This window comes from Equus asinus, chromosome 2 (assembly GCF_041296235.1).
Source record: "Equus asinus isolate D_3611 breed Donkey chromosome 2, EquAss-T2T_v2, whole genome shotgun sequence".
NCBI lineage: Eukaryota > Metazoa > Chordata > Mammalia > Perissodactyla > Equidae > Equus > Equus asinus.
Genome location: NC_091791.1, coordinates 64,902,814 through 64,927,399, shown reverse-complemented (window position 1 = coordinate 64,927,399; position 24,586 = coordinate 64,902,814). Strand labels below are relative to the sequence as shown.

The window sequence follows — 24,586 nt, the reverse complement described above, 5'->3', positions numbered from 1 at the left end:
GAATTTATTGACAATATTTTTAAATTACAAGATTTTACATAAAATATGGATTTCCAGCTTCTTTTGATTGTAGTCATAAGGTAGATTCCCAGATTCCCACAAAACAATTGGCTAGAGCTGAGCAGTGCTCCCTTTAGCCGCAGTCCACACTGTGCCCTATTACATACCACTAGGCCTGCTTCATTCATCCCACTGGTCCCAGCCTTGTCCATTTCACTGAATGTGCCTTACCAGCCTCCTGCTTCTAATTTTGTGAGCCTATGTTACAATGTCTGTCATCAGTCAGCATCCTCGATCTTTTGGCCATTCACTGTCCTCTGAGTCAGAAGGTTGAGCACATGATGTCCATTTTCCTTGAGCCCTTGACCTTTCCCAAACAGATGTAAACCACACTGAACCACCAGTATTGAAGGAGCAGTGAGAAGACAACCCCTTCTGGGGAGAAAAAGGAGCAACCTACTATAAGAGCTAATGAATTTCAGTGCACACAGCTTGGTCGTGTGGTCACTTTTTTAGAAAATAAGATTTCATGAAGTTTCAGATTTGTAGGGTCTACCTAATCTGGAAAAAATAAAGAAAAATACATACCCTAACAGTGTAAAGAGAAAGGGTAGAGAAAATCCAGAGGCCCCCTTTGCCAGTGCACTCTAGGAAACATTATAGGCACAATAGAGGACTTCATCCTTGAGGGATCCTTGCTGCCAAATCTCCCAGGAACCCAAGAGAAGCTTCAATATAAGCATTATGTCAGGTGTGTCTTTGCTTTGCCCACTACGCCACAGCACCCGTAGTGGGTGTTGCCTGTCCAATAAATTAGTATTTCACAACAAAGGCAATGACTTGGAGGAGGAACAATGTGGCACTGGGCCATAGGTTAGGGCTTATAGATTTCTGGTCCCAGCTCACCAACAGCCCCATGTCTTTTCCACTATCTGGGACTCAGTTGGGTCCAACTGTTAACAGGAATGATATTAACAACCCCTCCCCACTGTAAAGTAATCAGGTAAGGACAAAGTTATATGAAAATCTTTCACAGAGCAGACAAATATCTCTCAAGATCAAATGTAACTCCAAAGAAGTAGGTTTATTATATACATGTGTGTGTCTATGTATATGTATGCATATGTATATGTGTGTGCACTCACACTCTCACACTCATATACACACACACATATATACATATAATGTTTCTCTGTTCTATTTTCTAATATCAGAGAGTTGGCCTCTGTTTGCCAGAAATAACTGAACTTAATGTTGGTAAGACTGGAGAAGGTGACCATCTAGAAGATGAACTCACTTGATTTATTTTCCTAACTGTACTTGCATCTAGGGCCAAACCCCTGAAGTGTGTTATGGAGAAGACCAAGTTCTTGGTCAACCCAAGCTAACCCGGTGCCGTGTGAAGTAAGTTACATAAACAAGTTACTCCTCCATGGCCCTGTTCCTTACACTGTACTCCAGAGCCTCCATTTCTAGTGTTCACCAGGAGAGACACCATTCATGGGCAGTCTTGAGGCAGATGAGCTAGCCCAGTGTCAGCATGGCAAACAATAGTGTGTTCTGTTGGACTCAGAATGTACCACTGGCTGTCACATCAGGCCAGGCAGGCCTGGATTGAAAAAAAATCTCAAATAGTTTTCATCCCTCATGAAAGAAAAATACTAAAAATAAAAATCTACACCATGAAAACTAGCAAATATAAAAAATGGCAGCTATGACATGGAAAATGACAATTTTAGAGCAATTATAAACGAAAGGCAGAGTGCCATTAAAGTTAAGGCAATGTTATTAAAAGATGTGTTAATTTTCAGTTAAATTTTCTATAAAAGACCAATTAGTTTAAAAGGCTTGACAGCATTAACTGTGAAACATAAGCTCTGGTAATTATACTTTAAAAAAATAAAAAGAGGAAGACGCTCCAGCGTGTTGGAAACACACTCAGAAGGCGTCCACAGAGCAGGCTAGATGGCGCTGTGGGCTCAGATTTCCCTGTTGCGATCAGTGGTCCTTCCCCAGCATTTCTTGGTTTCCTTCCATGCCTGTTACTCTATCTACTTACAGGATCTGAGAATCATCAGTTTAGAGGCCAAGGGGGGCTCACCCATGTGATCTGGGCCAGCTCTCTGATATTAGAGCTCAGAACACAGAGGCACAGCGAGAAGGGAATTTTCTAACTTGGTTGCATGGCTAGTTGGTTGATCTTTTTATAAACTACTATTTATTGAGTATTTGTTGTACATTAGAAGTTCACGATGTATCTCATTTAACACTACCCTATGAGCTGTTTTGTTTTGTTTTTTTAATCCCTCTTATATGGATGAGGATTCCGATGCATAGAAAAGTTAGGCAGCTTTCCCATTGTTGAATGACAAAAGAGAGATTTAAAACCATACTAGCTGTATTCTGAAGTCTGTACATGTAACTGGGGTGCTGTGTTGCCTTACTTAGAGGAAAAGCTTCCCTGACCAGGTGTGGAACCCTGACCTTGGCAGTGGGAGGAGGGACTGACATATGCCTTAGGCTACACAGGTCTGTTTCCAGGCTGAGCAGGACTCTAACTCAGTTCTCATAACCTCCCCAATGCCCATGTGACACAGACACAGCCATAGCAAAAGCCTCTGCCCAAAACATCCCTTGAAACGAGTCCTGCCAGGGTTAGAAGTTCTATGGAAGAGTTCTTCACAAGACTTCTAGCACAGGTGTACTGAACATGGGCTGTGGTAAGGCACAGAAAGGACTAGCAGTACAAAAGCTTAGGAGGCAAAGGATCACACCTACTTATTACAATCCTTCCATCAGAATTTTCTTTCTTCGCTTTTGGTGTTTCTGTTAATCCAGAAAAGAATTGTGCCTTCTGGGTCAGGTCAGTTGTAGAGAGGTTTGTTCTAGCTGGTACATCATCTGCAGAAATGGTCTCTGATCCTTGGCATTTGAAGTCCTAACACCAGGTTTGCCACATGATACTGAAACAGCCACTTCCTGTGCAGAAAGCCCTGGATATGATACTTAATTGCAGACTGCCATATGCTCTGTGAGCAGTACTCCGATGACATAAAGAAATTTGTGCCCTCTAATATGACTGACTATATCTCTTTTCAAGGAAAGTCATTTCTTTTCACCAAGCTACTCAGATCACAAAAAGACCTTGATACAAACTCAGAGCACACCCATATGCAATGCTCAAGGTACTTCTCTGCGGCTGAATATTGAGACATTAAAATGTGAGCAAGAGTGCTCTACTGACAGAAAGACGTCATCCTTGTCTGTCACAGCAGATACTGCTGCCCACAGCGCTGCTCCTTGATGCCTGCATGGACAAATCAAGGAAAGACATCTGGGATACAGTGCCAGCTCAGAGGGTAAAGAATTGTGTTCAGAGTTGTGACTGATGCCAGAGTTATTCAGGCACCTTTGACAGCCTGTGACCCACCCTCAAATTATACCCTTTGATGGGCACTTTTGAAAGTGACACTCTCTTTAAAAAGCATACAATTTCAGGCCAAACCAAGAGCCAGAGATTAGTAGGTGCTCAATAAATGTCAGCGATTCATTGATCAAAAAGATTCTGCTGTTTCAGTGTAACTGATTTCAGCACCGAAGGGGAAACATATGAAGGTCAAATCCTAAAGACCTGTAAAACAATAAACTTTCATGTTGATCTTCTAAAATTATCATTGCAAAGCAGAACTTAGAATGTTCTTTGTTTAAAAATCATTGACTGTGTTTTCATTAGAAAAGTTATTCATGCTCAGTGTGGAAATTTGGAAAGCACAGAAACATATAAAGAGGAAAATTTAAATTAACCGTATTCACAAAACCCAAAGATAAGCATGGTTAATATTTTTGTATATTTACTTCCAGATGTGTACATAAATATGGAATCATCCAGTTTTATGTCTTGGTTCTTCTTTTCACAGTTAGTGTTTTATCCAGAGCATTTTAAACATGTCATATTCTTGGGTATCATGATTTGCAAAGCCTCTACAGGACTTCATGGGACTGGATTTTCAACAAATATAAACATTTTTAAAGTTCTTTATATATGTTGCCATATTATCTCTCAGAAACAATTTTCCCAATTCGCACTACATCTCTGGTGTGTAAATGCCATCTTATACATTTAATTGTGTTTATGATAGTTTTGAAGCATATAAAATTTAAATTTGTGTGGAGTCATATAAATCATGTTGTCTTTTGTGAATTCTATAATTTTTATGCTTAAAAAGTTCTTGCCCAACAAGAGGACTATCAGGTATCCTGAGATCAGTTAAGTATTCAGCTCTATTTTCATCAGGTTGTTTGTGGCTACATTTTTTGTATTTAACTATTTTATAATATTTACTTCCTTTTTTTCCCTCAGCTTTATTGAGATATAATTTACTTATAACATGATGTAAGTTTAAGTTGTACAATGTAATGATTTGATATGTGTATATGTTGCAAAATGATTACCACAGTAAGGTTATTTAATACATTCATCACCTCACAGAATTACAATTTTATTGTGTATGAGAATTTTTAAAATCTCCTCTCTTAGCAATTGTCACATATATGATACGGTATTATTAGCTGTAGTCACTGTGCTGTACATTACATCCCCAGACCTTATCCATCTGATAGCTGGAAGTTTACATCTTTTGACCCCCTTCACCCATTTCACCCACCTCCTACCTCCCACCCACAACAACCACCAATCTATTATCTGTTTTTATGAGATCAGCTGTTTTTTAGATTCCACGTAAGTGAGATTATACAGTGTTTGTATTTCTCTGTCTAACTTATTTCACTTAGCATAATGCTCTCAGGATTCAACCATGTTGTTGCAAATGGCAGGATTTCCTTCTTTTTATGGCTGAATCATATTCCGTTGTATATACATATGCCACATTTTCTTTACCCATTCGTCCATCAGTGGACACTTAGGTTGTTTCCACGTCTTGGCTATTGTAAGTAATGCTGCAATGGACTGGGAGGCAGAAGATATCTCTTTGAGATAGTGATTTCCTTTCCTTTGGATATATACCCAGAAGTGGAATTGCTGGATCACATGGTAATCTATTTGTAATTTTTTGAGAAACCAGTGTACTGTTTCCATAGTGGCTGCACCAATTTACATTTCCACCAACAATGTACAATGGTTTCCTTTTCCCCATATCATCACCAACACTTTTTATTTCTTTTCTTTTTGTCGTTCTAACAGGTGTGAGGTGATATCTCATTAACATTTTGATTTGCATTTCTCTAATGATTAGTGATGTTGAGTGAGCACTTTTACATGTACATATTGGTGATTTAAATATCTTCTTTGGGAAAATGTCTATTCAATTCTTTTGCCCATTTTTTAATTAGAATTTTTGTTTTTTTGCTATTGAGTTGTATGAATTCCATTTACTTCCTTTTTTAGAAGTTTAAAATAAATACATTTTCACAGTAGAAAATATATAAAATAAATAAAATTATAGGAAAAAATAAAAATCAGAACTCTATCAACAAGAATTAATCACCAAATAAAATTTGAAGGTACTGAGTATAGTTATTTATTTGTTTGGTTTTTTGTGGGAAAGATTGTCCGTGGCCTAACATCTGTTGCCAGTCTTCTTCTTTTTTCTTGAGGAAGATCGTCACTGAGCTAACATCTGTGCCAATCTTCCTCTATTTTATGTGGGATGCTGCCACAATATGGCTCGACAAGCAGTGCTAGGTCCATGCCCAGGATCCAAACCCATGAACCCTCGGCTGCCAAAGCAGAGCATGTGAAGTTAACCACTATGTCACTGGGTCAGCCCTGAGTATAGTTATTTTTAAATAAATATAAGTTTATCAATTCAGGTCTGTACTTTTAACGTGAATTTTTGATGATGGTGTTTTGGGATCCTGCCTTTTTGAATGTTGTAATATTATATCATATTATTGTTAGCACGCTATTAAATATTCTCTGAAAGCATATTAGTATCTGTACAATACAAATCATGTAAGTGTATCATTATTTATTGAATCTTTACCATATTTTCGAAATTTTTTTCCAGATAGCCAGTTTCCCTTAAATCATTTGATGAATAAACATTCCTTCCCCATGGTGTGTGAGCCTTTCCTTATCATATTAAGGAATGGATCAGCAAACATGTTTTTGTAAAGGGCCTGATGGTAAAGATTTTAGGTTTTTGAGAGCCATACTTGAGTTGAAACTACTCAACTCTGCCACTATGGAACAAAAGCCCATTCGTAAACAAATGGGCATGTCTGGGTCGCAAAAAAACTTTATTTACAAAAACAAATGTCAGGCCAGATTTGGCCCAAGGGCGGGATTTGCCAACTCCTGTTGGCAAAGATCTTATAATCTTATAACTACTAGACTATGGTTCTCATTAATCTGTTCTGGTTGATTAATCTTCTAATTTTTAGTATTGTTCAAAATGTTTAGTTATGAAATCTTTAATATTTATTATAATACCTGGGAGGACAATTTCACAAACTATTTTCAGTGGAAATTTAGCATAATTGTATCAAGTTTAAAAAACATCCAGGTGAATCTATAATTAGGTATATATCAACCTTAAAAATTTTACTAGAAAAATATGACATTATAATGTCCAGTTTACGTATTAAGGAACGTGGAATTTCTTTTTTAAAAAATAATCTTCTCTCTCTGTAGATGAGCATTATTTTGCTTTCTGCTGAAAAATGATAGCTCTTCTTCTTGCTCATGTCCAGTGACTGTGGTATTAAAGAGAGCTTCCAGAATAATAGTCTTAATTCTCAAACATGTACGACACTGTGTTCTCTTTCCTATTTCTAAGGTTTTGTGGGGTTTTTTGATTATGTTTGTCATATTTGTTTATTTTATTTTTTCAAAGAATTATTTCTTTTTTAAAATTTTTTTAATTGCTGTAACATAGGGTTATAACATTATGTAGCTTTCATATGTATATCATTATATATTTTGAATTCTGTGTAGATTACATCATGTTCACCACCAAAAAACTATCCATCCCCTCACATGTGAGCCTAATCGCCCCTTTTGCCCTCCCTCCTTCCCCTGTGGTAACCACCAATCCAATCTCCATTGCGGTGTGTTTGTCATTGTTTTTATCTTCTACTTATGAGTGAGATCATACAGTATTTGACTTTCTCCCTCTGACTAATTTCACTCAGTGTAATACCCTCAAGGACCATCCATGTTGTCACAATTGGCTGGATTTCATAATTTCTTATGGCTGAGTAGTATTCCATTGTGTATAAATACCACATCTCAAAGAATTATTTCTTGAATTTATCAATTCACTAAATAAATATCCTCTTGCTATTTCATTAATTGACGCTTTATTTCATCTTGCTGCTTTTCTTAGATAAAAAAGAACAATAAAAGACAATTATTTTAATGCTTAACATTATTTATTGTAATTCTTTCTTGTTTAATAATAAAAGCATTTAAGGCTCTGTATTTGTCTCTGTAGCTTTGGCCTTTATCCATAAAATTTTTACATGTCATTTTCAAATGGTCTTTAATTTTGAAGTACTCTATGTTCTAAGTTTGACTTCCATCTTGACCTACAGTTATTGAGGATTCCTTTTTTTTTAAACTTGGAAGTGTTGAGATATTTACTTTTGTTTCCACTATTATATTAATTTTTAAAGTGTAGATTGTATAGCTTATAATTTATTATATATATTGAAGTTTTCTATTTTGGGCCATTGATCTTTTTTTGTAATTATTGTTTGGAAGCTGTCTAAAAATGTTACAAAGTTTAGCACAAATCTACTAAATCACTCTTATTATATCCTTAATTTCCTTATATTTTGGTCTGTTAGAGCTGTGAAAGTTAGAAACACAGCGATATATCACATATCACTTTCACATGTCGCTCTCAATCCATGTTTATTTTACTGTATGTTTATTTGCTTTCTATATTTCAGTTATGTTATTTTGTCAATAGATAAGTTATATCTTTATTGTAAATTTTAACTATCAATATAAAGTTAACTCAGTGTACTCCTTTAAAATTTTCCCTTTAAATATTCTTTTCTCTGACTGTTTTGTTTTTTTCCTGTTGGTCTCTGAAGATAGAGTTCGATTTTGATTTTGGTTTTGAACAAATCTGAGAATCTTTGCCATTTTATCAAATCACTTAGCTCATTTATGTTTAGTTAGATGGCATATAATGCTATAATTTTGCATTATGCTTTGCACTTGCTTCTGTAAGTGTGTCTTTTAGTCTCTGTCTTTGGGTATATGAACTATATTTTGTATGCTTATTTTCTCTAGTGGTGTGTAGCTATTCCTTCTGTTTTTAACTGTAGTTAGTGGTTACCAGATGTTCTGTAAATATACTTGAAACTATATTTTCTAAGTATTATTATCTAGAAAAATTTGGTAGCTCTTGATTCCTTCCTCTATATCAGGGAATTTACATACCTTTATGTCCATCCTTCTCCTACCTCATTTTTCTGACTTTTAAAAATAATTTAATATTACTGTATTAATTTGTCCTGTTCTTTTCTTTCAAGAATTACTTTTGACATTTGCATTCACTTTTGAAATAATGTATACAGCAGCTTTTGTATTCCATGTTTCAGTATGCTTCACTAGTATTTTAAAGTCAAATATGCTCATTTTTTAATTTTTAAAAGTTTTAAATATTCTTGAAGGAAGATGACTTTTGTTTTTGAGTATTTTTTTAATGAATAAATCAATAAATGCTTAGGTACTCAGAGATTCAAAAATACTTTTATTGACTTCTATTGACAATTTAGCTGCATGTAGAATTCTTGGAATAAATGTGTCCTTTCAAAACTCAGTTGACATTTCTCTTAAGTTTTCTAGAGCAGTCTCTGGCTAACCTGATCTTGTATTTTTTTTTCTCATAATATTGTGTTAGGTCACATTTTTTCCTTCATTTAACATTTTAAATTCAAACATTCACCTAGTACAGGTCTAAGTGTTGGCCACGTTTACTTGGTGAACATTCTGGTCCTCATCCTCAGTTCATTCTTCAACGCAGGACAGGTTGTATTCATTTGTTTCCTTGCTTGCTCATTTTTACTTGCTTGAATTTGTTTACAGCTTTAACTTGTGGACGCTTGCTATTTATCAATTTGACCTCTGTTGTCTTTCATCAGTATCTACCAGCATTCTCATTGAAAAAAAAAGAAGAAAGACAATCTACACATTTCTCTATGTACTTTAGGCAAACTTCTTAGTTTTACTTCCACATCACTGATTTGTGTGTGTGTGTGTGTGTGATTTTTAGTTTTACAACTTATTGCTGCTTCTTTTCTTTATTGTAATAAGAATAGTTAACATGAGATCACCCACTTAACAAATTTTTCAGTATGTAATACAATATAACAGATAAAAACTTGACTATCAGAAGTTTAGCTACCTTTTAGCTATTTATTTTTTTTAACGTCTTTGTTGAGATATAATTTAACATCAAGCAATTCCCCCATTTAAAGTGTACAAGTCCATGGTTTTTAGTATAATCACAGATATGTACACCCATCACCACAGTCAAATTTAGAACATTTTCATTCCTCAAAAAGAAACTCCATACACTTTAACTACGCCCACTGCCTCTTCCTCTCCCTCCCCCAGCCCTAAGGAACCACTAATCTATTACCTATCTCTGTAGATTTGCCTCTTCTGGACATTTCATCTAAATTGAATCATATATGTAGTGTTTTGTGACTGCTTTCTTTCACTTAGCATAATGTTCTCAAGTTTCATCCATGTTGGAGCGTATATTAGTACTTTATACCTTTTTATGGCGAAATAATATTTATTCATGCATGGATATAACACATTTTGTACATGCATTCATTAGGAGATGGACATTTGGATTGTTTCCACTTTTTGGCTATTATGAATAGTGCTGCTATAAACAGCTATGTGCAAGTTTTCATATGAACATATTTTTTTTCATTTCTTTTGAATGTATACATAGGATTAGAATCACTGAGTTATATGGTAACTCTATGTTTAACCATGTGAGGAACTGACAAACTGCTTCCCAAAGTGGCTGTATCATTTTATATTCCCACCAGCAGTGTGTTAGGGTTTCAGTTTCTCCACATCCTCACCAACTCTTGTTATGATCTAAGTTTTTGATTATAACTACCCTGGTGGGTATGAAGAGGTATCTCATTGTGGTTTTCATTTGCAATTCCCTTATTATTAGCGATGTTGAGCATCTTTTCATTTGTTTGTTGACCATTTGTTATCTTTTTTGGAGAAATTTTTAGTCAAATTTTTTTGTCCATTTTAAAAATTGGGTTATTTGTATTTACGTTATAGAGCTATAAGATTTTTTTAATATATTATAGATACTAGACCTGTGTTGGATATATGATTTGCAAACATTTTCTCTCATTCTGTAGGTTTTCTTTTCACTTTTTAGATAGTATTCTTTGATGCACAAAATTTGCTTAATTTTGATGAAGTTCAACTTATCTATTTCTTTCTTATGTTGCCTGTGTTTTGGGTGTTATATCTAAGAATCAATTTTCAAATCAAAAGTCTTGATGATTTACCCCTATGTTTTTTTCCTAAGTGTTTTTTGTTGTTGTTGTTGTTTTCTTTTGAGAAAGATTAGCCCTGCGCTAACTGCTGCCAATCCTCCTCGTTTTACTGAGGAAGACTGGCCCTGAGCTAACATCTTGTGCCCATCTTCCTCTAGTTTATATGTGGGATGCCTGCCACAGCATGGCTTTCCCAGTGGTGCCATGTCCACACTCGGGATCCGAACTAGCAAATCCCGGGCCGCCGAAGCGGAACGAGCGCACCTAACCACTGAGCCACTGGGCTGGCCCCTCCCTAAGTGTTTTATAGTTTTAGCTTTTACATTTAGGTCTTTGATCCATTTTGAATGAATTTTTGTATATGGTGTGAGGGAGGGGTCCAACTTTATTCTTCTGAATGTGGACACCTAGTTGTTGTAACACCAGTTGTTTAAGAGACTATATTCTTTCTCCATAGAATGGTCTTGGCAGTCTTGTTGAAAATCAGTTGACCAAAAGTGTGTGAGTTTATTTCTGTCCTTCAATTTGATTCCAATGGTCCACATGTCTCTTCTTATGTCAATACCACACTTTTTTTTTTTTTAGCGTTCAGATGTACATCATAATATATGTCAAATTCTGGGTAGATTACATCATGTTCACCACCCAAAAACTAATTATAGTCCATCACCTCACATGTGAGCCTAATTACCACTTTTGCCATCCCCCTTTCCTCCTTCCCCTATGGTAACCAGCAATCCAATCTCCGTTGCTATGTATTTGTTTGTTGTTGTTTTTATCTTCTACTTATGAGTGAGATCATACAGTATTTGACTTTCTCCCTCTCACTTATTTCCCTTCACATAATACCCTCGAGGTCCATCCATGATGTCACAAATGGCCGGATTTCATCATTTCTTATGGCTGAGTAGTATTCCATTGTGTATATATACCACATCTTCTATATCTATTCATCCCTCGATGGGCACCTAGGTTGCTTCCAAGTCGTGGCTATTCTGATTAGTGCTGCCATGAACATAAGGGTGCATGTATCTTTATGCATTTGTGTTTTCAAGTTCTTTGGATAAATACCCAGCAGTGGGATAACTGGATCATATGGTACATCTATTCTTAATTTTCTGAGGATACTCCATACTGCTTTCCATAGTGGCTGCACCAGTTTGCACTCCACCAGCAGTGTAGGAGGCTTCCTTTCTCTCCACATCCTCTCCAACACTTCTTGTTTCCTGCCATGTTAATTATAGCCACTCTGACTAGAGTGAGGTGATACTTCATTGTGGTTTTGATTTGCATTTCCCTGATAGCTAATGATGTTGAGCATCTTTTCATATGCCTGTTGGCCATCTGTGCATCTTCTTTGGAGAAATCTCTGTTCAGATCTTTTGCCCATTTTATAATTGGGTTGTTGGTTTTTTTTGTTGTTGAGCTGTATGAGTTCTTTGTATATTTTGGATACTAACCCCTTATCTGATATATGGTTTGCAAATATCTTCTCTCAGTTGTTAGGTTGTCTTTTTGTTTTGTTGCTGGTTTCCTTTGCTGTGCAGAAGCTTTTTAGTTTGATGTAGTCCCATTTGTTCATTTTTTCTTTTGTTTCCCTTGCCTGGTCAGACATGGTACTTGAAAATATGCTGCTCAGACAGATGTCAAAGAGCATACTGCCTATGTTTTCTTCTAGAGGTTTCATGATTTCGGGTCTTACATTCAAGTCTTTAATCCATTTTGAGTCAATTTTTGTGCATGGTGTAAGGTAATAGTCTACTTTCATTCTTTTGCATGTGGCTGTCCAGTTTTCCCAACACCATTTGTTGAAGAGACTCTCCTTTCTCCATTGTATGCTCTTGGCTCCCTTACCAAATATTAGCTGTCCATAAATGTGTGGGTTTATTTCTGGGTTCTTGATTCTGTTCCGTTGATCTGTGTGTCCGTTTTTGTGCCAGTACTATGCTGTTTTGGTTACTATGGCTTTGTAGTATATTTTGAAATCAGGGAGTGTGATACCTCCAGCTTTGTTCTTTGTTCTTAGGAATCCTTTGGCTATTTGGGGTCTTTTGTTCTTCCATATAAATTTTAGGGTTCTTTGTTCTATTTCTGTGAAAAATGTTGTTGGAACTTTGATAGGGATTGCATTGAATCTGTAGATTGCTTTCGGAAGTATGGACATTTTAACTATGTTAATTCTTCCAATCCAAGAGCACAGAATATCTTTCTATTTCTTTGTGTCGTCTTCGATTTCTTTCAGCAATGTTTTATAGTTTTCCATGCACAGATCTTTCACCTCTTTGGTTAAGTTTATTCCTAAGTATTTTGTTCTTTTTCTTGCATTTGTAATTGGGATTGTATTCTTAATTTCTATTTCTGCTACTTCATTGTTAGTGTATAGAAACGCAACCAATTTTTGTATGTTGATTTTCTATCCTGCAACTTGACTATTCATTCATTATTTCTAAAAGTTTATTAGTGGATTCTTTAGTGTTTTCTATATATAAAAGCATGTCATCTGCAAAGAGTGACAGTTTCACTTCTTCTTTTCCAATTTGGATCCCTTTTATTTCTTTTTCTTGCCTGATTGCTCTGGCTAGGACTTTCAATACTCTGTTAAATAAGAGTGGTGACAGTGGACATCCTTGACTGGTTCCTGTTCTTAGAGGGATAGCTTTCAGTTTTTCTCCATTGAGAATGATATTTGCTGTGGGTTTGTCACATATGACCTTTATTATTTTGAGGTATTTTCCTTCTATACCCATTTTATTTAGAGTTTTTATCATAAATGGATGCTGTATGTTGTCAAATGCTTCCTCTGCATCTATTGAGATGATCATGTGGTTTTTATTCTTCATTTTGTTAATGGGGTGTATCACGTTGATAGATTTGTGGATGTTGAACCATCCCTGCATCCCTGGAATGAAGCCCACTTGATCATGATGTATGATCTTTCTAATGTATTGTTGTATTTGACTTGCTAGTATTTTGCTGAGGATTTTTGCATCAATGTTCATCAGTGATATTGGCCTGAAATTTTCTTTTTTGTGTGTTGTCCTTGTCTGGCTTTGGTATCAGGATAATGTTGGCTTCATGGAATGAGTTAGGAAGCCTCCCCTCCTCTTCAATTCTTTTGGAAGAGTTTCAGAAGGATAGGGATTAAGTCTTCTTTGAATGTTTGATAGAATTCACCAGGGAAGCCATCTGGTCCTGGACTTTTATTTTTTGGGAGGTTTTTGATTGCCATTTCCATCTCCTTACTGGTGAGTGATCTATTCAAATTCTCTACTTCTTCTTGGTCCAGTTTTGGAAGGTTGTATGTTTCTAAGAATTTATCCATTTCTTCTAGATTATCCAATTTGTTGGCCTATAGCTTTTCATAGTATTCTCTTATTATCTTTTGTATTTCTGAGGTGTCCCTTGTAATTTCTCCTCTTTCATTTCTGATTTTATTTATTTGAGCCTTCTTTCTTTTTTTCTTAGTGAGTCTAGCTAAGGGTTTGTCAATTTTGTTTTTCTTTTCAAAGAACCAGCTCTTCGTTTCATCAATTTTTTCTATTGTTTTTTTAGTTTCTATTTCATTTATTTCTGCTCTGATTTTTATTATTTCCTTCCTTCTGCTGATTTGGGGCTTTGTTTGTTCTTCTTTTTCCAGGACCCTTAGATATGCTGTTAGATTGTTTATTTGGGATTTTTCTTCTTTGTTGAAGTAGGCCTGAATTGCTATAAACCTCCCTCTTAGAACCGCTTTTGCTGTATCCCATAGATTTTGACATGTAATATTTTCATTTTCATTTGTCTCCAGGAATTTTTTCATTTCTCCTTTGATTTCTTCATTGACCCAATCGTTGTTCAGTAGCATTTTGTTTAATCTCCACATTTTTGCAGCTTTTCTAGTTTTCTTCCTGTAGTTGATTTCTAGTCTTCATACTTTTGTGGTCAGAAAAGATGCATGGTGTTATTTCGATATTCTTAAATTTATTGAGACTTATTTTGTGGCCTAATATGTGATCAATCCTGGAGAATGTTCCATGTACATTTGAAAAGAATGTGTATTCTGTGGTTTTTGGATGGGTTGTTCTATATATATCCACTAAGTCAATCTCTTCAAATGTCTCATTTAAGGCCAGTGTTTCCTTATTGATCTTCTGTTTGGATGATCTATCCATTGGTGTAAGTGGAGTGTTAAAGTCCCCTACTATTATTGTGTTACTGTCTATTTCTCCTTTTATGTCTGGTAATAATTGCTTTATATATTTAGGTGCTCCTATGTTGGGTGCGTAGATATTTACAAGTGTTACATCTTCTTGTTGGATTGTTCCCTTTATCATTACGTAGTGCCCTTCTTTGTCTCTTGTTACAGTTTTTGTTTTAAAGTCTATTTTGTCTGATATATGTATTGCTACCCCTGCTTTCTTTTCTTTGCGATTTGCATGGAATATCTTTTTCCATCCTTTCACTTTCAGTTTGTGAGTGTCTTTAGGTCTGAAGTGTGTCTCATGTATGCAGCATATATATAAGTCTTGTTTTTTTTATCCATTTGGCCACCCTATGACTTTGGATTGGAGCATTTAGTCCATTGACACTTAAAGTAGCTATTGATAAATATGTATTTATTGCCATTTTGTTACTTTTCTTTTCTGACTGTTTTAGTAGTTCTTCTCTGTTCCTTTCTTTTTCTCTTGGTCTCTTCCCTTGTGGTTTCTGGCTTTCTTTAGTAATATGTTTGATTTCTTTATCTTATTTGCTTACTTATTTTAGGTTTCTGATTTGTGATTACCATGAGGAACCTATATAATATTCTATGTATATAACAGTCTATATCAAGTGGACAGACTCTTTAGCTTAACCTCTTTCTAAAAGCTCCAGTTTTTCACTCCCCTCCTCCCACATTTTCTGTTTTTGAAATCATATATGATCTCTTGTTTTGTGTGTGTCTATCCATTTCCCTCTTATCATTGAAATAGATAATTTTAGTACTTTAGTCTTTTAACCTTCATCTTTTCTTCACAGGTGGTTGGTCTGCTAGCTTTACTGTGTTTTTACCTTTATCAGTGATTTTATTGCCTGGTGGGGTTTTTTTGAGGTTTTTTTTTTTTTTGATAGTTTTTTTATCCCTATTTGTGGTCATCATGTTCCCACTTAAATAAATCCCTTCAACATTTCTTGTAGAACTGATTTCTTGGTGATAAACTCCTTTAATTTTTGCTTGTCTGGGAAGCTCTTTATCTCTCCTTCCATTCTGAATGACAACCTTGATGGATAGTGTATTCTTGGCTGTAGGTTTTTTCCTTTTAGCACTTTAAGTATGTCATGCCATTCTCTTCTCGCCTGTAGGGTGTCAGCTGAGAAGTCCACTGATAGCCTTATGGGTTTGTATGTCACTTGTTGCCTTTCTCTTGCTGCTTTTAGGATTCTCTCTTTATATTTAATTTTGCACATTTTAATTATAATGTGTCTTGGTGTGGGCCTCTTGGGGCTTATCTTGTTTCGAGCTCTCTGTGCTTCCTGTACTTGAATGTCTGTTTCCTTCCTTAGATTAGAACAATTTTCATCTATTATTTCTTCAAATAAATTTTCTGCCCCTTTGGCTCTCTCATCTCCTTCTGGGACACCTATTATATGAATGTTAATGCACTTGATATTGTCCCAGAACTCCCTTAGACTTTTCTCATTCTGTCTAATTCTTTTTTCTTTTTATCTGTTGAACCTGGGTTATTTCCTCTAGTCCTCGTCTAGCTCACTGATCTGTTCTTCTGTACCCTCTACTCTACTATTGAGTCCCTCTAGTGAATTTTTCATTTCCAGTATGGTAGTCTTCATTTCTGATTGGTTCTTTTTCATCTTTTCCAGTTCTTTGTTAATGAGCTCACTGAGTTCATCCATCCTTCTCCTAATATCTGTGAGCATCCTTATGAGATTTTGTTTGAACTCTTTCTCAGGTAGGTCGCTTATTTATGCTTTATTTAGTCCTTTTTCTGGGGTTTTATCCTGTTCCCTTGCTTGGAATGTATTCCTTTGTCTCCTCATTATGCCTCTTTTTCTGTACTTATTTCTATGTATTAGGTGAGATGGCTATGTCTCCTGATCTTGGAGAAGTCACCTTACATAAGAGTTGCCTTTTGAGGCCCAGCAGTATGCTTGCCTCTCATCACCAGTCCCAAAGATCCAGGAGTGACCCCTTTGTGGGCTCTTTGTGTCCTTCTTCTGTGGCAGGGTTGCTCTTAATGCAGGTACCCAGGGAGTCTAGTCTTTCCTTCCCTGCCCAGCTGTTTGTAAATCTGGTTTGGGGAGCCTCAGCACCATTGGCTACAAGGTGTAACAGCACACTCCTGTTGCAGTTTTCCTTTTAATTGGGTAGGTACCCAGTGTAGCTGGTTGCTAGGCTCAGTGGCATACAGTTGCTATAGGCCTGAGGCCTATAAGGCTGTTGTCAGTTCTCTTAAGAGTGCAGCTGAGTGGGGCTGGCCCTAGGCATAGGAGGACTCAATTGTTTCAGGCTTTGGAAGGTGAGGTTGATCATTTTTATGGCTATTTGTGAAGCACAGGTCTTCTGCTGCTGATAAGCCTCACCCCCCACAGGACCACACACACCATCAAACAGTCCTGGTCCATTCACACTGCCCAGCCCCCTGGAGTGTACCCTGATATCCCACTGTAGAGGCCCCCACCTCTCCACTAATGCCCCCTACAGTTCACCTGGTCCTCACACAGGCCCTGCCCCACAGAGGTGGACACACTTGCCTGCCTGTAGAGGATCAAGACACCCAGTCAATGCAGGCCAACAAGTAGCCTGAGGGCTTGCTGTTGGGTGGGATGGGTCCCTAGGGTGGCTGCCTGCCCTGGCTGAACTGGATTAAATCTGAGCTCTAGTGGGTGTGGCAGATCCCTGGGCTGACAGGCCAGGGGAAGAACCTCAATGGCATCTGCTGGGGTCTGTGTCAGCACACCAGGACCAGGTTAGAACAATGGCCCCCACCAATGTCTCAGTCTCTGGAGAGGTCCCTCCTCTCTCCGAGATGCCCCCAGAGCCCAGCAGGTGAGTCTCTTTTCACCAAGGGACTGTCAGCCTTCTCTCTGATGATTTTAGCTTGCTGAGACGGGTGAGTTTGTGTGTGGGCACTTTAAGACCCGGGTCTTTACAGCTCTCATCCAGTTGCTTTTCTGGGGGTATTCCACACTGCAGTTAATAGCCAGAGAAGCCAGATAGTAAGACCCTCGTCTCAGTTGTGGTGAGGCTGAAGGATGCTTATAGCAGTATCAGTCCCTGCTCCAGACCTCACGCCTCCAGGGAGGGCTGTGTACCTTATGGTGGCTCCCACCTGGCTACCTGAGAAACTCCACTGCTCCCAAAGGTGACTTTTTTCTCTCCAGCAGGAATATCTGCCTCATCTGCCTTAGTCAGGACTGTCCCTTGTTGTGGGGGTTCTTTTTATCCTGTTTTCAGTTTTTTATCCAGGGTAATTTTTCCAAAAATAGTTGTAACCTGGTTGTGTTTGTGGGAGGAGATGAGTTCAGAGTCTGCTTATGCCGCCATCTTGATGAGATTTCCCTAGGTGTTCATTCCACACTGTCTTGATTACAGTAGCTTTGCAGTGCATTTTTAAATCAGCAAGTGTGAGCCCTCCAACTTTTTTTTTTCTTTTTCAAGATTGGTTATTTGGGATTGCTTGCAATTTCATATGAATTTTAGAATCAACTTTTTCATTTCTGTAAAAGTGATCATGGGGATTTTGATAAAGATTGCATTGAATCTGTAGATCGTGCGGGGATTATTGCCATTTTAATAATAGCAAGTCTTCCAATCCATGAACATAGGATGTCTTTCCACTTATTTAGATTTTCTTTGATTTCTTGCAACAATATTTTGTAGTTTTCAGTGTACCAGTCTTTCACCTCCTTGGTTAAATTTATTCCTAACTATTTTATTCTTTATGATGCTGTTGTAAGTGGAATTGTTTTCTTAATTCCATTTTTGTGTTGTTCATTGCAAGTGCATAGATACACAAATGATAGTGGCATGTTGACTTTGTATCTGGAAACCTTGCTGAACTCACTTGTTACCTATAATAGCATTTTAGTGGATCCCTTATGATTTTCTATATATTAGATCATGTTCTCTGTGAATAGAGACAATTTTACTTCTTCCTTTCTGATACAGATACCTTTGTTTCTTTCTAGCCCTGGCTAGAACCTCCAGTGCTATGTTGAATAGAAGTGGTGAGATCTGACTTCCTTGTCTTGTTCCTGGTCTTAAAGGGGAAGCATCTAGTCTTTCACCAATAAGGCTGGTGTTAGCTGTGGGTTTTCGATACATGCCCTTTATCAAGCTGAGGATATTTCTTTCTATTCCTAGTTTGTTGAGTGTGATTATCAAGAAAGTGTATTGGATTCTTTTAACTGTTTCTTATTACATCCCTTTTAATTTCAATATCTAACATAAAAAATAATTGGATAGTTGTATGAATTCAATTTTCTTATTATCTGATCTTTTACTTGTTATACTCTATTTTAAAGTTTTCATTTTGATTCCAAAACACATGCTTCCTAAATTTTTCTTTTACTTCTTCCAGTAACTATTTAGCCAGTTAAAAGGGTGCTTTTCTGTCTTAAACGCCGTCATTCCTTTTTAAAAAATACTTATATTGACTTTTCTTTTGTCTCACTACCTTTGAGCAAGGAGGGGTCTGGTTTTCAGTATATGAGGTCTTGAATGATTTGCTGTCCACCTTGGGTGCTGCTGAACTCTTCTCGGTCTTGATCTAGAAGGGTAATTAGAGCCCAAAGGCCTTGTCAAAGTTCTGTGTCTCGCACTCACTCATTTAGTGTGCTACAGGGCTGCAGAGGGGCCTCCTGCTTCTAAGGGTGGGTTATTGGACTGTAGGGAAGAGGAGTTACTTCTGAAAACTTTGGGAAATGTTTGTATGTGTGCCCCAAACCACTAGAGTCCCCCTCTGGTGGCCTGTCCCGCTGCTGTCCCATCCCAAGATGCGGTCCCCTGTGACCCTCACTGGGGTCTTAGAATGGAAGCAGACTGAGAAGTGTGGATTCAAGGGTAAAATGAACAGCCTTGGTTTGCCCACACTCCTGGAAAAAAAAAAAAGATTTTTTTAAAGGGAAGGTTGGGAATGAGCTGACTGTTCCTTTTGTCAGCAAAGACCCCACCTCTCTCATATCAGGCCCAACGTGTTGATTGGTGCTTCCTTTGCGCCAAGCACTTGTCCAAGTGTTTTACATGTATTAGGTTGTACAGTCCTCATAACCACTCTATTATGACATTTTACAGATCAAGAAACTGAGGCACAAAAGTGTAAGGTAACTTTCCAAGGTCCTGCAGCTTCTGAGCGGTGAAGTCAGCATTAACCCCCAGCCTGACTCTCATCCTTAACCACTCCAGCAACATTTCATCCTACTTGTCTGTGTTCTGCTTCTCTGCCCTGGACACATCTGAGCTCTGGTGGACGATACACTCTCCTCACCCTCCAGCAGGTTTTGAATAACATTCCCAGTCTCCTTTGCTGTTAGAATTTTGCATCACTTTGGGTGTTTTTGCAAGCATTTCACTGAGGAAAGTGAACCCAGCCCCCACTAGCAGCTATCATCTTAACTCAGAAGTCCTCATGGAATTCTTTGCATATAAACTTGAACTTAATAGCTGTGCTTATTTTATGGATGAGAAAATTGAAACCCAGAATGATTAGGCAGCCTCCCCGAAGACACAGAAAGAGTGATGGCAAAGCACGAGAACTCATCCTTACCTGCCTCTTTCCCCACTATGTTTTTCCAGGTAAACTGTCTAAGAGACTGCTGAAGTAAAAATGCACCTGTCTTTTCTAACCTCTTCCAAAGGGCCATATGTACTCAGAAGCCACAGGTGAAATCTGGTTTGATTTTATTTAGCCTGTTGGACTTCCTCATACACCGGAAAATGGAATGCAGCCCTTAACCGAGATTTTCTCGAGTTAGACTGGGTGACAAATGCCTTTTGGAGCTCTTTTATTTGACATCTTACTAATTTTTTTAAACTCCCATTGTTTTGTTCCTAACAGACCTATTATGTTTCAGATGTGAGACAAAAATATACATAGAGGAAAACTTCTCCAATAAGCTATTTTTGCCTCACACTATTGAGGTTATTTAAGAAATAAAACCAAAAGTGCACACACCAGGACATTCACCTCATCATAAATTTGTCTATCGTATTTAATTGATAGAGACTTCTGGGTTAGACTGTTATCAAAGCATGTGATAAATTGTTAAGTGTGTGGACTTAAGATGCTCTAGCATCTCATTCCAACACAGACAGAAGTTTTGCCTTTGTTGAGGGGAGGTGGCTTCCTAGCAGATGGGTGACAGGACCTGAGAGGCAGTCCTGCTTGGGTTAACAGCCTGGGCAGGCTGCATTTTATTACACACCTCCAAAGTCTCTTGTAGACACATGGGACTCGAAGAGGGGAAGCAGTATTTATATCCCTACTAACACCAATTATGGTAAACACCAACCATCTAGACTTTAGCCCTTTAATAAAAATCCCATGAGGAGCTGGCCTAGTAGTGTAGTGGTTAATTTTGTGTGCTCCTCTTCAGCAGCCCGGGGTTCACAGGTTTGGATCCCGGGCATGAACCTACATACCGCTCATCAAGCCATGCTGTGATGGTGTCCCAAAAACAAAATAGAGGAAATTGACACAGATGTTAGCTCAGGAACAATCTTCCTCACCAAAAAAAAAAAAAAAAAAAGAAAGAAAGAAAGAAAGAAGAAAAATCTCCCATGAATTGTTTTTTAAAAGTCAGGCTCCTGTGGCAGAACCAAGTAGGAGAGAAAAGATTAGAATAATTGGAGGCTGCTGTCTTGTCACTTCCCACATAAAATTATTTGAAGAGACAGGCCAGAACTTTAAACAGAAGATACGAAGAAAAGTTGTAATTTGGACATCAGTTGTTGTGACTTTAGGGTGTTTGCTTAAAGGACTCTTCCCCCATCTCCCTCTCTCTTCCCAGACATACTTCAATGACAATATCCTTACCCTGATCCGGACCCTGGTGACCGGAGGAGCTACACCGGAGCTCGAGGCTCTGATTGCTGAGGAGAATGCACTTCGAGGGGGCTATAGCACCCCCCAGACGCTGGCCAACAGGGACCGCTGCCGCGTAGCCCAGTTAGCACTGCTGGATGGGCCCTTTGCAGACTTGGGGGTAAGTTCATGGCACAGAGGTCACCTAGGCCTGCTGTTTGGGAACAGCTTGGTCCAAATGAACTGGGTGCCAGACAGTGACAAGCTAGGCATCTGTCTTTTCTACCTTGTATGGTATATAACAGTAAGAGGTGATGTTGATGGTTTACTGTGTCTGCGGAACTGTACTTTACACAGTCATTCATTTTTATCCTCGTGGTGACACTTTGATGTAGGTTCTATTATCAGACACTCTAAGGAAACTAAGGCTCAGAGAGACTGAGGACCAGCCCTCTCAGAAATTCGCACCAGGAACCCTGGCTTCAGAGCCAGTGGACTTACTCACCTCAGGTATCTTGGACCATGAGATAGGAGGCAGCAGGTAATTCCAACAGGTAGCCAATTCTGGGGACCCTTTCTATAGGGTTTAGCAAAGCTCAGAGCTACTTAACCCCAACTGCACATTAATAGCCATGAGGAGTGTTTAAAAACCACTGATGGATGTGCGCTGCCTCCAGGATTCTGAATTTTTGTATCTGAGTATGACCCAGGCACTGGTGGTTTTCAAAACACCACTGGAAATCATGTGCATCCAGAACCACTGGCCAGACAAACAGCATCTCATGCAGATCCTTTAATGTCTCCAATTCCAGACCTAGATCTTCTGATTTCTGGGCTGGACCCAGTTGCTCTTTCCCATGCCCTCCCTGCCGCAGAGGGACCAATGCCTCCCTTTGGGTTCTACGCACCAGCCTGATTCAAGCACTTTGGCAGAAGTGTGCAGCCTTGATCCTTATTCCAAGCCTACTCCATGGAAGTGTTCAAGGGGTGGAGTCACAAGCCTTGGGAACCAGTAGACCCATTGTACAAACAATAGTGTCACCCAAGGAAAGCATCGCTTTCTCCATTTCTTCTGAAACCCTGATGCCGACTTGTACCGTATTATAATTTGCTTATAGGCAGGGACCTATGTTAGACTGGGCTTTTTTGAAAGGCAGCTTCCATAGCTAGTGGCTCTTTTCGTCTGTCATTTACTTAATGATACATTTTAAAAGGACAAAAACTTTAAATAATGGTAACATCTGGTTCTGTTTGTGTCCTCTAATAAGATGCCCCATGGAAATTCCAATGACAGGAAGGACAAATGCAGTCACTTTATTCCCACTGAAGTCATTCTTCAGTGCCCTTCCTATAATAACTCCTACCTGAAGCCACCTGGCTGCATGAAGCCAGCATTTCCAAGTGAATGAATTTGCTTTCACCTTCCACATCGGGCCCCAGACCCTTGGAAGGTGATTGTGAACTGATTAGAACTGTGAATCCCAGTTATTCAGCCTGCAGACCTTCAGCTCCTGGGGAAACACATTCTCTTCCACCCTTGCCATTTCTGAGGTCTGTAAATTGTGCTTTTCGCACAGTCCTTCCTTGAAAGAGTCTGTCACCATAGTACCTGGTGGGGTCTTTTCTCCTTGCAGTGATATTAATTATCACTCAAGCAGTTTTGACAACACAGTCAGATCGCAGTGATTACAGCTGAGCTGGGGCTAAACGTAATCACCATTTTGCAGAGCTGGTTTCTTCTCCTCAGTGAGCATACATCCGAGATTTTAAAGCTTTATGCCCTGACTGTGAGGGAGAGGTACAGTTTCCTCAGAGCTCTTATTGCTACAGATGGTAAACTGCAGAAAGCCAGAGGAAAACCTCATTATTATCTGATCCCTAAAAATCACCAGTGTTGGGTGTAGGCTGTTAACTACATTGACTTCTTCAGCCACAATCCATCAGTACAGACCCTCTAACTCAGGAGATACCAAAACAAGCTTTCATGAAAAGGCCCTTTTCTCCCAGGACCTCTGCTTTCAGGCAAATAAAGATGATGTTTCTCTCTGTTCTTTTGTTGACTCCCAGGATGGTGGTTGTTATGGTGATCTGTTCTGCAAAGCTCTGAAAACGTATAACATGCTTTGTTTTGGAATTTACCGGCTGAGAGATGCTCACCTTAGCACCCCTAGCCAATGCACAAAAAGGTGAGTGTGTTTCCACTCTGCTCTCTCATTCCAGAGCTGAGACACAAATGCCCTCTCCTGTCCCCCACTGTGAAGGCAAAGGTCTAAATACAGGCTCTCAGTGTGCAAATTACCCTGCCGTGATTACAGCCAACACTGAGTTTGCAGGATTTTTCCCTTTGGGAAGCTTTTTTTTCTTTAATTACTCATAGCAGATGTAACGGCATTATGGGAAGAAGCCAAGTTTTATAGAATAATTTTATCATCTAATTACAAAAGTCTGAATAGAAGCATCTCCTTCAAACTCTAGCTACTGGGATAATTCTGTTGGTACTTAATATAGAGATATTGCATATTGCTAGTGTTTAAGATAAATAGTTCCTTTGCCATGTCTTAGACACCTATATTTTTATTTAATACAGTTTTTAATTGACTCACTTTTTTACTTTTATATATTTTAAGAAAATTATATATTATCATCTTAAGCAGAAGAAAAAAGTTTTTGTGTGCTAGTTATATTTTTCTAATGTGCATTAAAATAAATTCATAGCAGCCCCGAATTGAAACTACCTGCTAGAATTACCAAAATCAGTGCCTGTGCATAATATGCCCTGGGAAACAATGCTATAGAAGTGAGTTTTCTCAGTCCTGCTCGCATATTAGAATGACCAGGGGTGCTTTTTAAAAAATACTCTGATTACTCTGACTTAACTGTTCTGGAATGAAAATATATATAATTTTTTAATGCCCAGAGATTACAGTGTATACCTAGAGTTGAGAGTAACTACTGTAGACCAGTGTGTTCTCAAAGTTTAGTAAGTTTGAGAATCACCTACAGAGCCTATTAACATGCAAATTGCTGGGCTCCACATCCACAGTGGTTGATTCAGTAGGTCTGGGGTGGGGTTG

At 38.1% G+C, this 24,586-nt stretch overlaps 1 protein-coding gene across 22 annotated transcripts in view; it reads left to right on the top strand.

Moving 5' to 3' along the window:
* The window catches only part of KCNMA1 (potassium calcium-activated channel subfamily M alpha 1), a 714,937-nt gene that overhangs the window by 678,900 nt on the left and 11,451 nt on the right, over positions 1-24,586 (top strand). For all 22 annotated transcript variants that reach the window (XM_014836994.3, XM_014836959.3, XM_070491092.1 and 19 more), the window contains 2 exons: positions 21,499-21,693; positions 23,580-23,698. In XM_014836994.3, coding sequence (XP_014692480.3) covers positions 21,499-21,693; positions 23,580-23,698 — 314 coding nt within the window. The remainder of the gene's footprint in view (positions 1-21,498; positions 21,694-23,579; positions 23,699-24,586) is intronic.